The sequence below is a fragment of the Lactuca serriola genome, chromosome 7 (assembly GCF_051521515.1).
Source record: "Lactuca serriola cultivar US96UC23 chromosome 7, Lser_US96UC23_V15, whole genome shotgun sequence".
NCBI lineage: Eukaryota > Viridiplantae > Streptophyta > Magnoliopsida > Asterales > Asteraceae > Lactuca > Lactuca serriola.
The window spans coordinates 21,691,088-21,709,822 of record NC_136414.1 but is presented as its reverse complement, the minus strand read 5'-3'; the positions used below and the strand labels follow the sequence as shown (position 1 = coordinate 21,709,822).

At 37.0% G+C, this 18,735-nt stretch overlaps 1 protein-coding gene across 1 annotated transcript; it reads left to right on the top strand.

Annotated features, from left to right (window-relative positions):
* Nucleotides 1-15,761: 15,761 nt before the first annotated feature.
* Nucleotides 15,762-18,365, top strand: LOC145060962 (5'-adenylylsulfate reductase 1, chloroplastic-like). Its single transcript, XM_079008292.1, has 5 exons — nt 15,762-15,916; nt 16,038-16,202; nt 16,757-16,886; nt 16,981-17,776; nt 17,867-18,365. Exons 1-5 carry the CDS (start codon nt 15,853-15,855, stop codon nt 18,095-18,097), a joined length of 1,386 nt encoding a protein of 461 aa, XP_078864418.1. The 5' UTR covers nt 15,762-15,852; the 3' UTR covers nt 18,098-18,365.
* The last annotated feature ends 370 nt before the right edge of the window (nt 18,366-18,735 follow it).

Here is an 18,735-nt window from a genome sequence, read left to right as displayed (position 1 = left end):
TGCAAAGCCCCTTGCTCCAAGCCTCTTAATTCTCCAAGATTTCTTCCAAGATCTCTTCTCCAAGGTCCAAATGCTCTTACACCACTCACAAACGTGCCTTAGGGTTTTCTGGACTTCAAGAGAGGGTAAAGAGGTTGGGGAGAGGGTATAATGTCCTTTAAATAGGGATCATCCTCTGAAATTAGGGTTTTCTCCACTCAGCACCAACTTGCCGAGTCCAGCCGCCGACTCGCCGAGTTGGCCACTTAACACACGACCAGAGTCGCGACCCTACTCGCCGGGTCCACCCATGGACTCGCCGAGTTGCCCTTTCACATTTATACTTTGAACCCTGAACTTGCACTCCTGAACTCGAGATGTTACAAGATTGACGCCGGAATCGGACCAATCCGAACCAAAACTAAAAATTAAAAAAATGGGAATGTTAAGAACCAAGAATCGAACCATATCGGAGGGTAAGGGTTCGATTCAAGTACTAGGAATTTAATTCTAGAATCGATTGGAATTGAAAATACATTGTTATTTGTACGAGTTGTTTGAAACTCATACAATTATTAACCAACTAAATTGATTCAAATGCCTAAAATGTATCCAAGATTGAAAATTACATACTCGGGACCACTTGTTGGAGCAACAATTTATAGTTATTTAAATTTGGACAAAATTTTGCAAATTATTGAAAACAACCCCTTTTTGGGCCTGTATTACTCATCTCGTTTTAACCAATTAAGATTTTTCAAAGGCACAAAAAAAAGAATGTGAAAATAACCGAAAACAACCCAGCCAGCCATGGTGAACTTAACCAATTAAGATGATTCACAAACCTAAAATGTAGTTTATTCTTAACAAGGACATAATAGTATTTGATGAAAAAGAAAAAGAAGAAAAAAACTTACTTAGACTCATATGAACAAATTAAGGTTGTTTAAAGTTGGGCAAAAAAAATCGATTCCAAACCCGAAAAAAAAACTGAGAACCACGGGACCGAAAACCAAGTTTCATGATTATAAATACCAAAGACTGCATTGATTTATATATATCTGATTCCTATTCGGTTTTGTTTATTTTGAGCCTCTACTCAATCCATATTTTAAGTTATATAACTATATGTTATTATATAAATTAATTAATCTGGTATATATGTTGGAACAAACTTGGTTTAAAAATATGTTTTTTCGTATAAATTTTATTTTCTAAGAGGGTGTTTGGGGGTGTTTATTTAAAATGATATGCACATTTTAACTTATTAACGTATATTGATACAAAAACAAAGTTTTTAAAAAAGTGTTTGAAAACTTTTGATAAGTTAGTGAGAATTAACTTATCAAAAATGATTTATCTCCGGTGTGGAACTGGTATAAACTATTTTTTAAAAGTCCCTATCCAAACACTAGTTTTAGTTTATACTTCACACTGGTAATAAGTTAAACAATTACTTAAATAAAGTTAGTCGAAGTTCCTCTAAGATTAATAAAAGGTGTGAGAAATCTACAAAATCTTGTTGAAAAGACATGAGATAATTTTAAAAACACTTTAAAAGCTCTTTGAATAGCTGATTTGAATAGTTTTTTAAAATATAGTTTATAGGGGCGGATAGTAGTGGCACCCAATTTTTTGGGAAAATATCGGCTATAAATATTTTTTGCGGTTGAATTCCAAAATATAGACACAAAATTGGATTTCCAAGTATCGACATGGATTCCACGAATGTAAGCTATGAGGGCTCTGCGGAATCCATTGTAGCTTCGCGGAATAGCAAAATTGTAAATAAATCAGGGTATTAAAAAAAACCTCAAGATCCATTCCGCGAAACTACCTCCGAGGACTAAACTCATTCCGCAGAGGTAGCTTCGAGGAATGGATCTTCATAATTTTTTTTTTCACATCGATTCTTCGGGGTTTATATTCATTTCGCAACTAATTATTTTCAATAAAATATTATGATAATATGAATTTATCTTGACAATGTTTGGAATGAATGTGAAGTGAAAAAAAATTGGTCTTTTAATCGGAGATCTTTACATAAAAGAATCATTGGAGGTGATTTTATTTTTCGTGAAGATCCATTCCTCGGAGGTAGCTCCGCGGAATGGATCTTGAGGGTTTTTTTATTACCCTAATTTATTTACACTTTTACCATTCTGCGGAGCCCTCGGTGCTTACCTCCGTGGAATCCATGTCTATACTCGGAAATCCAATTTTTTTTCTATATTTTAGAATTAAACCCCAAAAAATGTCTATAGACGGTATTTCCCTTAATTTTTTTTCTTTTTTTTTTTAAATTTATTTATTTATTTTATTTTTGCACCATATTGCTTTGTTTTTGGACCTATAGAGTATAATAGTTGCACATAATTTTTTTAGTAGTTGCACCATATTATTTTTTTCACGCATCTAACATGAAATCGGGTTGTTGTCTAGACCATCCGTAAACCTTTTATGTCAACCACAGCTACTTTGTAAGCAACTCTAGTCTAGTACAAATAAATAAATTCAAAAAACAAAAAGATAGCCTAAATTATATGGATGATGAGTGTGAAAGGCACAACTACACCTAAAAGCTTGCATGAGCAACCAAACAAAAGCCCCCCCCCCCCCCCCCCCTCCCCTCTTGGTTTTTTTTTTTTTTTTTTTTTTTTTTTTTTTTTTTTTTTAATGTGATCAAAACGATTAGAATATTGTTATTATTAAGGATATTCACAAATAGATTTATCTTATGTATAATTAGATATTATCACGTGTAATTGTATAGTCAAATTACCTAGTCTAGCTGCTACTTATTCTCCTGTAAATATGGAACAGTCAAACATTTGTATTCAGCCTATATAAGGCAATCGTATTAATGAATATATCTACGATTTTCACAGCATCAATTACTCTCCATATGGTATCAGAGCGCATCTTGCTCCTCTGAGCTATTCTCGATCCAAAAAAAAATTTCCCAATACCTTTATCAGTCGCTAATGGCTATTATCGAAGTCACAGCTCAATCTCACTTTCCAATCAAATTAACAGCCACTAATTTTCCTGTATGGCGAAAGCAGGTTATATCTACCCTAATCGGCTTAGGCCTTGATCATTTCATTGATGGGTCACAAGAAGCCCCATCCAAGACTCTTCCTACTGACGCTACAAAACCTAATCCGAAATACCGCCCATGGTATCGACAAGACCAGATCTTGTTAGGTGCTCTGCTCGGCAGTTGTTCTGAAACTATCCAGCCAATTGTTTCCTCTGCCGACACTTCAAGACAAGTCTTCAAGCGACTCAATGACAGCTATGCAAGTGTCTCTCGATCAAGAATAATCTCCCTTAAGTCCAGATTAGCCAACAATCCAAAGGGGTCTCGTCCAATTGCTGATTTCCTCACTGAGATGAAGAGCATTGTCGACGAATTAGCCCTAGCACAGAGTCCAATTGACGAGGAGGACCTCATTGTGCACATTCTGAGTCAATTAGGTGAAGACTACACTCACATAGTTGCTGCCCTCAAAATCAGAGACACAACTATCACCTTCCCTGATCTCTTTGATAAGCTCGTAGACCATGAAAGAACCCTCAAAGACAATCAATCGACACCGACAATCGTTACTGTAAACAACACTCAAACAATTCTCTCGTCATAATTCTAGGCAATCGACAGACAACAAAAGCTCCAACAAGTTTAATCGCTTCAGTAATTCTGGTCCTCGCCAAAATCGATTCTCTGGGTCAACAAATGCCAACAATTTCACTCAGAGTGGAAATCGATCCTCTGCCTTTTGTCAATTTTGTAATATTCCAGGTCACGACACTAAAGACTGCAGGAAACTTGCCCGATTCTTGAAAGACAACAACATCTCCATCTCATTGACAGCACCATCACCTTCAGTTAATACCACTGCAGCTGGACCCACATCGTCCAACCCACCATGGATGTTTGACACAGGAGCTTCTCATCATGTGGCTTCAAATCCGGCTTCATTCCACACCCTCTCGGAATATGGAGGACCCGATGAAATTGTGTTAGGAAATGGTATGAGTCTTCCAATCTCTCACACTGGTCATACTATACTCCCCACTTCCTCAAAATTGCTACATCTGCATAATGTTTTTTGTGTTCCAAAATTGCGTAATAATCTTGTTTCTGTTGCCAAACTGTGTAAATCTAACCGTGTCTTTGTTGAATTCTTTCCACATTATTTTGCTGTCAAGGATCTTCGCACGGGGGCGTGTCTAATGCGGGGGGTGAACATTAATGACATCTATTACGCAGCCATTCAGTCTCTTCGTCAACTACCTCAACTAAACACTCTCACCATTTCAACCAGTTCTCTTCATTCATGGCATCACAAGCTGGGTCACCCGTCTATCAAAGTTCTCAAGTCTCTTTTTAGGCAGTTAAATTTAGAGTCAAGTTCAATGTATTTCAATAACTTTCATTGTGATGCATGCTCCATTAATAAAAGTCATAAACTACCATTTGGTAGCAATTCATTTGTTGCCTCTAAACCTCTTGAACTTGTCTACTTTGATGTTTGGGGACCAGTCAAACAATCTAATGATGGCTTCCTTTACTATGTCATCTTTGTTGATTTTTTCTCCAAGTATACCTGGCTTTATCCAATGAAGAAAAAATCTGATGTCTCAATATTATTTCCTCAATTCAGAACCCTGGCTGAAAAATGTTGGATTAATGTCTAAGTCCATAACTATATTTGGTAAGACTTGACCTGACCCGGCATGGTCCATTTGGGTTGCATACCATCATGCACTTGGATGAGAGAAATAAGACACTTATGGTTATTAATATATTATAAGTTCTAGTATATTAATAATAAGAATGATAAGATTATTTAATTAGTATTGATCAAGAATTAATCTAGGATTAATTAAGTGATCAAAAGAAGACTAATTAAATATATGAGTTGATTGTGTAAATCATCCATACTTGTATAGTGGGCTAATGCTCCATGGATAATCAAGTTGGGCTAAAACCCATAGGATGGTCCATGGATGCTCCATGGTGTATTTGTACCCATGGATCCAAGGAAATGGAAAGTCATGACAATTAGGGTTTACCCTAATTGTAACACTATATAAAGATCTTATTCTTGACAAAATTGGCAACTAGAATCACACTAGTGTGTGAAGTGAAAGGGCTAGCCGATTTTGATGAGTGTAGAATTATCTCAAGTCATTCCAAGTGTTTTGATGATTGTGATTCCATTTGAGGTGTCACACTTGGGGCACTAGGCACTCTAGCTTCATGAAGACTTTCTTCTCCAAAGAGGTATGTATTCTATCTTGCTATAGTTATTGTTTTGTATGCTAGATTAGGATAATACCTTGGAAGTTCTTATTTGTATGTATAATAGAGAAAACATAGATCCAAGGTATTTAGGGTTGCATGTACACTTAGGAGTGTTAGAATGCTCAAAACCCAACAGTGGTATCAGAGCATAGGCTTGTTTTCTTGTTATACTTGCAAAAGAAGCTGGAAAATCGAGTTTTGATGCTGTCTGCCCAGCAGACTCGCCGAGTCCATGAATGGACTCGCCGAGTCCAAGGCAAAATGCATCCAACTCGCCGAGTTGGTTCGTGCACTCGACGAGTTGGACCCCCAGACAGCATAAACTCGACTGTTTTGGCTAGAAATGGACTAGGAACATTACCCTAAGTTGTTTTTGATCTTATAAACTTGTTTTTGATGAGGTAATGTTCATGCTAATCCATTTTCAAAGATAATTGTCAATAGATTCATGTTTTGTATTAGTTTAAGGTTTAGACTAATTACATGAAAAAGTTTGATTTGAATTATCTTGTTCTTATGAGTTGCTTAGATTAATAGAAATGTTGAGTGAAATAGTTGTTTTCAATCCATTTTAATCTAAGAGTTGAGTATAAAATGTGTTTGTGTAACTTGTCCTCAAGTTACATGAAGAGTCACATTAAAGACTCATAAAATTCATAAGAGTTGGCAATGGTTACAAAATGAAGAGTCTTGTGTCATTGAATAATTTTTATGACTCCATAACTTGTCCTCAAGTTATGGAAGTCCAAGAGTCACTTCATTAAAGGAAAATATGTAACCATAATTAAATCCATAAGTTATAAAATAAAGAAAAAGTTAGTTCTTTTATTAGTTTAAAGTCTTCCATAACTTGTCCTCAAGTTATGGAACTTGAAGAGTTTTTGGATTAAAACTACTTTAAACACATAAGTTATGGAATTAATTAGTTTTGAATAGTTTCAAAACTTGCCCTCAAGTTTTGGAATTTGAAAAGTTTTCAAGTATGAATACTTTAATTCCAAGTTAGCCCTTAGAATTTTAAAAGTTAAAATTCAACCCTTATACTTTATAATATTATAAGTTAATAATATATATATGTATAAGAGTAAAGTCAGTCTTACCGCTAGTACGCCTCATTCACGAAGCCGGTCTATAAGGTGGGTATAAGGTTGTTGCCTATAAAATGGCAACTTAATGGGTGTCCACTCTCACCCACCGCTTGCTTGACTGGTGGAGGGTCGTTAGCCGAACGGGTTTGACAGGACTAGAATTCTCCCTTCATTAAAAGTATTAATGATAATACTAAGTAACTAAAATCTTAATAATACCCAATCTTAGTTACTTAGGAAAAATGTGAATAAGGTGCTAATCCATGAAATTACACTTTGCACTTTGTCTAAGTCGTTAGTGGAGCGTGTGTGGTTAACCGGCACACTAACTTGGACTTAACAAGGTAGGTAAAGGGTGACTTAATATTTATCATAGTATCGATGGAGCGTGTGTGGTTAACCGGCACATCGATTGAGGGGTAATTTATTAAGGGTACCAAGTGATTTGCATGGTTACTTCACACCTTGTTTTGTGATCCTCGGCATCCCAGTCACAAAACCTGAAGGGCACACTCGAGATTGAAACATGCCATTGAACAGTTCAATGAATCTCAAAGATCTAGGAGTTTCAAAACCAATTAAAACCTAATAATACATTTCGTTTATTTTGGTGGAAATTGGTGAATCGTCATTCACCTACCTTCAAATATTTTATAGCTTGGATTACGGCATACCTCTTCTGAGTTATAAAATAGTTTGTTGGGTCCTAGCCTTAATATTTCATATTGGGTGTCATATTAAGGACTTAAGATCAACTATCTTGAATATCTCCCAAAAGATGTCTGGTTTAGACATTTATGATCTTCCCAAATCTCTTGAAACAAGCTTTCCTAATGAAGATGATGTCCCATGGATATCATACTTCTTCACCTCCTCCAATTATTCTCCCCAACCCACAAGTTCTTGAAAAGTTTAAGGTCACTCAAGCCCTATTGGCAAGGCAAGGTCTAGGTGTGAACACATCTTGGAGATGTAGTCACATATTGACAAGCCGGGAGAGTTGAGTGTCAAAGTCTTGAGAAAGTTGGTGGTTCAATCACTTTCTAAGTCATATAGTGAGTTCCTTTGGGACACCTATGAAACAGACTATGACAAGACCCTTAATGATCTTATCTTTTTGCTAAGATCAACTTCCTAAAAACTTTGACAATAGTGACATTGGATATCTAGTAAAGCATTCTCTTCCCAATGGAAAGGGATCGGCCATAGTCAACTCGGTTGACCAAATGGTAAAGAGAAAAGCTAAGTCTGTGATAGTCCCATGTACCATTATCAAAGGGTCCATATGTTTATGTTGCCAAAGGAAGGGGCATTGGTTGCGAAGCTGCCAAATTTACCTAAGGATGTTAAAGTCAATAAGTTTGACTCTACTTCAGGTAAATTCCACTATCTAACTCTGTTAAGTTTCTATTCTGAGATTCTTGATACATGATGTGACTAGGTCACATGGTGATGTTTTAAGAATCAAAGAAAAGTGAAGAAACTTAAAGAAAGAATATGCTGAATCTGATCGCATAGATGGATTTCTATCGCATAGTTTGAAAAATCGGATTCTTGAGCTACTTTTTAGGAGTTATGATATATTGCTTAGGAATAGATAACAACAAGTTTTCATGTGCTTATGGATTGTAAGGATAAGTTTTTTCCGCAAAGTTTTAAAATAAAAGAAAAATTTTGATTTTATTTATTTTAAAAATATCCTTACAATGGCATTTGTGGAAAAATTGTTGCTTATATGATTCCATTAATAGCAAGAGTGGAAATATGAAATTGATTCTTTCATTTGTGGTAATGTCTAAATTTACCAAATAAGGAAAAATTCTCATCACCCAAGTTTCAAGTGGACCGGAACTTGGAATCATGCAAGTTGTATAGCATGATGAATGAGAACTTTCAAGTTTTGGAAAAAATTAAGACTAATTACTTGTTCACATGGATGTGTGAGTCAAGTAAAGGACTAAGGGATCGAGTACACATTCTTGTGCACTGATTAAGTCCACCACAAAAGTTTGATAAAACTATTCGTCATGATTTACTTAAGTTCAGTAAATATGATTATACTTACAAGCTTAAGTGTAACTCTGGGACATTGGAAAAAGGTTCCAATGTATGGAAGAGCGAATAAGAAGAATCAATTTAGGCAGAAGGATAAAAGTTTCTCAAATCTGAAAAGATGGGAGAGTACTTTAGTATCCGTTTTGTGATCATCTTAATGATTAAGAAACCATAGCACAATTAGTTCTCTAAGAAAATCTTAGTGCATTCTTATGACTAAGAAGAGGATCTTGAATTGTTGAAATGGTTAAATCAAGAAGATGAGTCATACTTCGTTCCAATACAAGTCTTAGAGTCATACTCCAAGATTGTAACTTGAGTGACATGTCTCAAAAGAAGGTTTAAAACACTTGTCAAATGTAAGAGTAAAAGTTTTCTACTCTTGCACATTTGAAATTGGTAAGTTGTGATGTTTTGGATAAAACAAAGACCAACTAAGGCTAATTGTGTGAAGTGTTTGTCTTGATTAGAATCCACACTATCTCTTGGATATTTGACAAGGGAGTCTTATAGGTCAAGAGGACAGTGGGAGTCTTAAAGGTCTTGAAAGTCTCAAGAACTAATCAAGAATAAAACCTGAAGTTCTTCACTAGCACACGACTTGAGGTTTATAACCTATCGTGTTGACATATTCTGTGCCCATTCCAGTTAAAGTTGACTTTGCATATGAGTTCTTAGAGTTCTCAATGTGTTGCATAACAACTTGGAAGCAATGGTAGGCCCTTGAGCTGCCAGGTGGCAAGAAATTAAGATTGAGTTCAGCCCATATGAGTTTGGATTTGTCATTATCCTTGTCTTGTGACTATGATTTTGACAATTCACATGGATAAGAACACATACACCAGCAAATCTAAGTGTCATAAGGTTTCTCTCCGATTCATGAATATGATGGTGAGGAAACACTTTCACTAAGTAGATTTTATCTAGATAGCAATTATGATATTTGCATTCTCAAAGTCGTTAGTGGAGCGCGTGTGGTTAACCGGCACACTAATATGGACTTGTGAGAAGTGGCAAAAAGGTCTAACCATTATGATTACGGCATACCTCTTCATAATTTTTGAGACTCACAAGTGTGCTATCTAAGGGAAGGTGTATGATTTTGATAAAGTTTTATCAAAACAATCTAATATCAGAATTCTGAACTTTGGTAAGAAAGTGAACTGATTTCTGAATACATGTCAGAGCTAGTGGGAGCATAAGTGTTATGCTAATAATCATCATGTTAGTGGGAGCATGATAATTATGTTAAGTATTGCAAGCTAGCAATGTTAATTATAGAAAACAAAAGTTTCAATTGGGAAAAAGTTGTTTTGCTATAATTAAGGGAGAGGAAATTATGCTTCGTCTCAAATCTATAAGCTTAGATCGTGAGGTTTTAATCATTTAGTCAAGGAAATATATATGAATTTCATGTTGGAATGGCTCAACATAAGGAAATTCTGTATATGGGTCCATTATTTGCGTTCTAAAATTCGATTATGATTACGGCATCCCTTTTCATAATCTGAATTATGAGAACTTGGCAAATTGAAATGGACATATTATAGCAAAAGACTGGTTTAGTCTTTATGTGAGACATCATGAATCGTGTCCCATATGCTTCGGGTATAGGATCGATTACATGTGCTATAATCATCCGTTCTAAAATTTTCCAAATGCCTGGGGCATTAAGAAGGGAAAAGGTTTAGAACTGGATATGACTAAAAGGATTAAACAATTGTCGAGGACAATCTAAGGTTTACCAAAGATTGCTTGCTCAAGGACAGTTGGAAGTATAGTGATAATTCTGGAAGGACCATATTGACATAGTCTGTAAGGAGGCAACTCTTGTTCAGAAGTGATGGTCAAAATGGAATCTGGAAATGTTTCAAAGTTAGGATTTTCAATCTGTGTAAGATTAAGGAAACTTAATGCAAGAAGGATGTTTCCAAGGAGTTGATCTCTTTTGGAATACTCTGTAATGATTGTTGCCAAGTCTTTATGACTTTGTGCATAATCATTACAAGAGGATCAATGCATATAAGTTTAGAATCTGACAGATTCCAGTAAATGGCATGAATTTGGAATTCTTGCATTTGCAGTAAGGATTTGGGAGTGTGAAAAAAGAATCATTGAAGTTATGTTCAATTGATCTAGTTCACAAAGTAAGGATCATAGACAAACATAGTATGCATACTTGGTGTATGGCATGACTAGTGTTTGAGAAAAACATAGTGTACATGCTTGGAGCATGGGACAACTATTGTTTTAAATTCAAGATTAAAGTTGATAGCTGAAACAGTATACAATGAATAATGTGTAATCATATGGTGATAAATAAAAGGTGTTTTATTTATATTCATAAGTTCTGAGACCATATTGGATTCAATTATTGTGTTTCACTTTGCATGTTTTGACTTCCCGAATAAACTGGGTTATTCTTCCGGAATGACTAAGTTATTCAAACCATCCACAGTCGGTCATATGTTGGAAGTAGATATGAATTAAGACTGTCATGATGGGTTGTAGAGGTCTAAGGTGTTGGACAAGGCTACAACAATCATGAGTGCTCATAAGTTCTGAGTATTGGATTCAACCCGCGCTCATTGGAATCACTTCATGGATTTTATCACGAGTGATCATGAGACGATAATATCTTATATTCTTCAAACCTAGAGATATGAGTTGTTACTATGAGTTGATAGTACATTGATAGCACGAAAACGCATTTGGTAACTCGGTGCTATAAAACGTGCCTTTGTGTATGATTCAACAAGTAGTAGAACAAGCCATATGAGTCGAAGTTTATCCGTTCCTTTTACCTTCGGGATAAAAGCGATATCTGTGGGCCCCTCGATGATTTGATGATGACAAATGGAAGTGCTCGGCCGGGCCAGGACTGATTTGATTTGTTCAATTAGTCAGTCGTCATAAATCGGAAATCGAGAAACAACAAATGGACAGAGAGAATGATTATAATCCATGTCTCAGTCCATATGATATCTAGAATGGAGGAATATATGATCCCTTATCTAATGGACAAGTCACTGACAAAGGTCAGAGTTCATCGACAAGGTCAGAGTTCGACGGAAGCTTTTGAGAGCTACGATTGCCAGTTGGTTCCTGAAGTCATACGCAATAATAGTTTTAGACTTATCCAAGTGGGAGACTGTTGGATTAATGTCTAAGTCCATAACTATATTTGGTAAGACTTGACCCGACCCGGCATGGTCCATTTGGGTTGCATACCATCATGCACTTGGATGAGAGAAATAAGACACTTATGGTTATTAATATATTATAAGTTCTAGTATATTAATAATAAGAATGATAAGATTATTTAATTAGTATTGATCAAGAATTAATCTAGGATTAATTAAGTGATCAAAAGAAGACTAATTAAATATATGGGTTGATTGTGTAAATCATCCATACTTGTATAGTGGGCTAATGCTCCATGGATAATCAAGTTGGGCTAAAACCCATAGGATGGTCCATGGATGCTCCATGGTGTATTTGTACCCATGGATCCAAGGAAATGGAAAGTCATGACAATTAGGGTTTACCCTAATTGTAACACTATATAAAGATCTTATTCTTGACAAAATTGGCAACTAGAATCACACTAGTGTGTGAAGTGAAAGGGCTAGCCGATTTTGATGAGTGTAGAATTATCTCAAGTCATTCCAAGTGTTTTGATGATTGTGATTCCATTTGAGGTGTCACACTTGGGGCACTAGGCACTCTAGCTTCATGAAGACTTTCTTCTCCAAAGAGGTATGTATTCTATCTTGCTATAGTTATTGTTTTGTATGCTAGATTAGGATAATACCTTGGAAGTTCTTATTTGTATGTATAATAGAGAAAACATAGATCCAAGGTATTTAGGGTTGCATGTACACTTAGGAGTGTTAGAATGCTCAAAACCCAACAAAAAATACCATAAAACCCCTCTTATCTCTCTGTTTACAGACAATGGTGGTGAGTATATTGCTCTCACTCGATACCTACAGGAAAATGGTATCTCCCACTTCACAACACCTCCACACACACCTGAGCAAAATGGAGTTGCAGAAAGACGACATCGACACATTGTTGAAACCGGTCTCTCTCTCCTCCACCATGCCCACCTTCCTCTCACTTTTTGGTCTCATGCCTTTCAAACGGCTGTTCACCTAATTAATCGATTACCCACATCCATTCTTGACAATATCTCTCCCTACCAAAAACTTTACAACTCCCCACCCGCATATAACAATCTTAAACCCTTTGGTTGTCTCTGTTTCCCTTGGCTTCGGCCCTATGCAGTCACTAAACTCCACCCTCGCTCCGCCAAATGCATTTTTCTTGGATATTCAGCATCCAAATCAGCATACAAATGCTATGACCCTATATCACACAAACTCTATCACTCAAGACATGTTTAGTTCATTGAACACACCTTTCCCTATGCTTCTATCTCTAATAATGACAGCCCACTTCCCACTACAAATGACTTCCTATCAACCAAGCCAACTACCACTGCTACTGCCTCATCCCCTTGTGTTGTACCAGTCCTCCCAAACATTGTCCCTATTGTTTCGCAGCCCACTCCAACAGCTGATCCAGTTGCTGATTCGACTTCAGCACCCACTACTCCCACTTCACCGATAAATCACTCAACTACAACCCCTCTAACATCTCCTTTCAACAGCCCACATCACAATCCTCCTTCGTCAAGCTCACAAAATACTCTTATTCAGCCCAGCTCCACACACACACCTGATCCGCCCAGCCCCTCTATCATCCCAAATGATACTGACAATACTCGTTCCAGCCCATACCCTCTTCCCAGAAATCGCACCCGCAACCCAAAATATTATAACGAACACCTTGTCAACACCACCACTATTCATCCGATACCACCCACTATTGAACCCACCACCCACCTTCAAGCCAGCAAGGACACCCAATGGCGTCATGCCATGGAAGATGAGTTTAATGCACTCATACACAATCAAACTTGGGAACTAGTACCTCCGGCATCTCATAAACCCATTGGTTGTAAATGGGTCTTTCGAATCAAACGTAAACCTGATGGCACAATTAATAAATACAAAGCTCGCTTAGTTGCCAAAGGCTTTCATCAATAGTATGGGAAAGATTACTTTGATACTTTTAGCCCAGTCACAAAACCGGTTACTACTCGAACTGTTCTCTCTATTGCTCTTTCCAATTATTGGCCTCTTAGACAACTGGATGTCAATAATGCCTTTCTCCAAGGTACCCTTCATGAAGAAGTTTACATGGTACAACCTCCGGGCTATACTCACCCACAATTCCCCAATCACCTTTGTAAACTCAAGAAATCCATTTACGGCCTCAAACAGGCTCCTCGGGCATGGTACACTGAACTCACCAATTTCCTCACTCACTGTGGCTTCAAGAAGTCTCTGGCAGATCCTTCTCTATTCATCTATAATACCAATCACATTATTAGCTATTTTCTAGTCTATGTAGATGATATAGTACTCACAGGAAACAATTCTTCCTTTCTCTCTCAATTCATTTCCGCTCTCAGCAACAAATTTTCCTTGAAAGATCTTGGAATGCTTCATCACTTTCTCGGTGTTGAAGTCATTCCCACGCCATCTGGTCTATTTCTGTCTCAACATCGTCACATTCAAGATGTTCTCACTCAGTTTCACATGGACGGTGCAAAGGAAGTCTCCACCCCTCTAAGCACCTCTGAACCCCTATCAGCTATTGATTCTACTCCTACTATAGATGCCACACCCTATCGCAAACTTGTAGGCTCACTTCAATACCTCACTTTCACTCGTCCGGATATCTCTTATGCCATCAATAAACTTTCTCAATTCATGCATGCTCCTCGTCAGTCTCATTGGCAAGCTCTAAAACGTCTTCTTCGTTATCTTAAGGGTACCATTCACTATGGTTTGTTTCTCAATCGTACCTCTCCTCTCACACTCACGACTTTTTCAGATTCCGATTGGGGGGGGGGGGTGTTAATGATGCAGGTAGATCCACAACAGCTTATTTACTTTATCTTGGTTCTAACATTGTTTCTTGGAAGTCTACAAGGCAAAAGTCAGTCTCCAGATCCTCCACTGAAGCAGAATATAAGGCGTTGGCAAATGCTTCGGCTGAATTAGCATGGCTAAAGAACTTACTACTCGAACTCGGCATATCTATCACACACCCTCCTACTCTCTTTTGTGACAATACAGGTGCCACTTATGTTTATGCGAATCCTGTCTATCACTCGCGTATGAAGCATGTAGCTCTAGACTACCATTTTGTCCGTGAACAAGTCTCCACGGGTCTTCTCAAAGTTCATCATGTTCACTCCCACGACCAGCTTGCATATATGCTCACCAAACCTCTATCCCGAGCTTCATTTCTTCGCAATCGTTCCAAGATTGGAGTCTCCGATGGATCCTCCATCTTGCGGGGGCGTATTAAGGATATTCACAAATAGATTTATCTTATGTATAATTAGATATTATCACGTGTAATTATATAGTCAATTGTATAGTCAAATTACCTAGTCTAGTTGCTACTTATTCTCCTGTAAATATGGAACAGTCAAACATTTGTATTCAGCCTATATAAGGCAATCGTATTAATGAATATATCTAAGATTTTCACAGCATCAATTACTCTCCATAGTTATATTAGTTATAATTCTATATCTTTTTGGTATGAGCAAAGTTTAATATAAATTGAATTAATTTATAGGTATTTATTAAGTTGTATGGATGATGAGTGTAAAAGCCACACTACACATAAAAGATTCTGTGAGCAAATAAACAAAACATGTCACCTCATGTTTTTTGATATAAAATGTGAATCAAACTATTATAATATTGTTATATCCTTTACAATTTATAAATTGCAATGCATGATATGGATGCATAATGTTGTTACAATCTTTTTAGAATGAGCAAGATATAGAATTCCAAGCTAAGCATAAAGGGAAAAACGGTCCAATTTGTTATCAAGTGAATGACCAAAATACCCTTAGAAAGAAACAGAAAGTAAAGTTGAAAAAGTGGAAGATGCATGAATGTTCATGTAAATTACCTTCGAATCTTCGTTTTTATTTTATGTTAATAATAAAAACCTAAAAGAATTCTATATGGACTTTGCGGCCCACCAAGTGACGTGAGCCGTTACCAAAGGTAGAAGGCTCGACTCACGACCACCGTAGATCTTGACACGTCACACCTTTTACTGCGTGTTTTCCTGTAAATCACACACGGTCAGAAAAACGTCCAGGTTCAATGAACCTTAAAGGCCGCCCCTCACCTTTGATAACCCGTTTTCTTCTCTTGTTAATATATAAATTTCCTCCCTCTTAACCAAATTCATCATAAAATTCACAGATTTCAATCGGTTATAATTACTTGATACAAGTTTCATACTTCAACAATGGCGTTAGCTGTTACTTCTTCTACTTCAATCGTTTTTTCATCTTCTAATCGTACAGAACAAGGTAAATTCATCGATCATAAGTTTAGACATCGATTTTAGTTTTTATGCGTGTTAATTTGTATGGGTTTGTTTTGAATTAGGTTTTTTGGTCATGGGTTTGAATAATTGTATCTTTGTTGCAGGTGTTCAGTTCAATTCAAGCAATTTTCATCCGTCCGATCGGTCGAATCGATTGCCAGCGGCTTTCAGTTTATCCCAGAAACGATCTGCGGCGGTGAAGCCTTTGAATGCTGAACCGAAGAGGAACGATTCAATCGTTCCTTCGGCCGCTACCATATTTGCTCCTGGTATGTATAATTACACATGATATTTCTAGGGTTTTTTTTTTGTAAATCAATTAATTGATCATTAATTCGGATTAATTGGTGATAATTCAGTCGACAAAATCTGTGAAAAGAAATACCCTTTTGAATAATCCCCTGTTCTTTCTTATCATTAAGCATAATAATACCCTTTTTCCTAAGAGGATTCAATGACTTTCTAAATGTCAAAGCTTTTGCTTTTTAATTGCAAAATTATTAAGGATTTTCTTATGAATTCGCTGCATAATTGTTGTTTTTATTTCTAGTACTTTTTAAAAAGTTTACCATAATCATTAAATTTCTTGGAATTTTGTAATTTTGCTTCAATTTTGAAGTTTGACACTAGATCCTTTGACCTCTTGTGTAAGCCTTCTTAAATGGAACTCGGGTTTTTTGGGGGATATTCATTGTAGTGGTTTAATGGAAATAGTTTTAGTATGCATAACAGCATAAGTCGTATACCACGAAATACAAGTCATTAAAAGCATTAACATATCTAACATGTAAAATGACGAGAATGCCCTTGGTGTCTGTATCAGATGTGGTGGAGAAATCAGTAGAGGCGGTAGACATCGAGAAATTGGCTAAAGATCTTGAAAATTCTTCTCCACTTGCAATCATGGATAAAGCCCTCGAAAAATACGGGAACGATATCGCAATCGCTTTCAGGTAATTCAACAGTACAACTCATTTATCCATAATTTTCGATCACCCAATGAAAATGACCAAATCTTAACATCCTAAAATCATTTCTCAATTCCAGTGGCGCCGAAGATGTCGCTTTAATCGAATACGCCCACTTAACCGGACGTCCGTTCAGGGTCTTCTCCCTAGACACCGGAAGACTAAACCCTGAAACCTACAAATTCTTTGATGAAGTCGAGAAACATTACAACATCAGAATCGAATACATGTTCCCAGACGCTGTAGAAGTTCAAGCCCTAGTAAGAACCAAAGGTCTCTTCTCTTTCTACGAAGATGGACATCAAGAATGCTGTCGGGTCAGAAAGGTCCGACCTTTGAGACGGGCGTTGAAGGGTTTGCGGGCATGGATAACGGGTCAAAGAAAAGACCAGTCACCCGGGACCCGATCCGAGGTCCCAGTGGTTCAAGTTGACCCGGTTTTTGAAGGAATGGATGGTGGGCCAGGTAGCTTGGTGAAGTTTAACCCTGTGGCTAATGTAGCTGGAAACGATATATGGAGCTTTTTACGAACCATGGATGTCCCGGTTAACTCATTGCATGCTCAAGGGTATGTGTCGATAGGGTGCGAGCCATGCACGAGGTCGGTGTTGCCAGGTCAGCATGAGAGAGAAGGAAGGTGGTGGTGGGAGGATGCTAAAGCTAAAGAATGTGGGTTGCATAAAGGGAATTTGAAGGAGGAATCGGTCAATGGGAATGGGAATGGGAATGGAAACGGGAATTCCGCTGCCGATATCTTTGAAAGCCAAAATGTTGTGAATTTGAGTCGAACCGGAATTGAGAATCTTGTGAAGATGGAAGACCGGAAAGACGCGTGGATGGTTGTTCTTTATGCACCTTGGTGCCCGTTTTGTCAGGTAATAATTTTGAATAGCAATTGTTTATTTATAACTATTAAAACATTTATATGTTTATTAATAATGAAAGGATGTTGTTATTTCTTGAAGGCAATGGAAGCATCGTATGTTGAATTGGCTGATAAATTAGCCGGAAGCGGTGTGAAAGTTGGGAAATTTAGAGCGGATGGTGACCAAAAGTCGTTTGCAAAGCAAGAATTGCAACTCGGGAGCTTCCCTACAATTCTTTTCTTCCCGAAGCACTCGTCTAGACCGATTAAGTATGCATCTGAAAAGAGAGATGTTGATTCGTTGATGGCTTTTATTAATGCTCTTAGATGATGATAAAAAGAAGGCTTGATGTGTATGTTGTGCATCGAGAACTTGTACTTAGATGTTGAGCGGGTTTGGAATGTGTAAAGATGGTTTTGGTAGTTGTATAATAGAGTAATAGTCGTACAGTCGTTTGTTTTGTTAGAGTTTGAATCTTAATTGCATTTTGTACTTGGAAGTGTCTTGATGGAGAATGATCGTTTCCATTATTGAGTCGTTATTATAGATGTCAACAAGTTATTTATGAAAGATGGGAGACTGAGTTTTGTTATGGGAATTCATATTTTAACCCAAGATTTCTATCCATCCAAAACAAAATATATACATTGATAATTATGCCCTTTTTTTAATTTATTGGTATTGAAGAAAGTGAGAGTTATGGATTTATTTCAAATAGTCTTCCTCCTGCGCTGCTTCTTTTGATAGCCGATCCACACACTCTTCTTCTTCCCTCCGATTGCAATGCTTTATCAGACGTAGTTAGACTTTACATATTCTCTTTGAATCTTTATTCCAAGAACCTACAAACCCTACTCCTCTCAACAATCTACCGAATTAGAAATCAAGCAACTTTGTGTTGTTTCTAGAGATTTTCTTGTGACAGCCGAATTTTGTTGGAGCCGGAAGTACGGATCAAGATTTGTGGT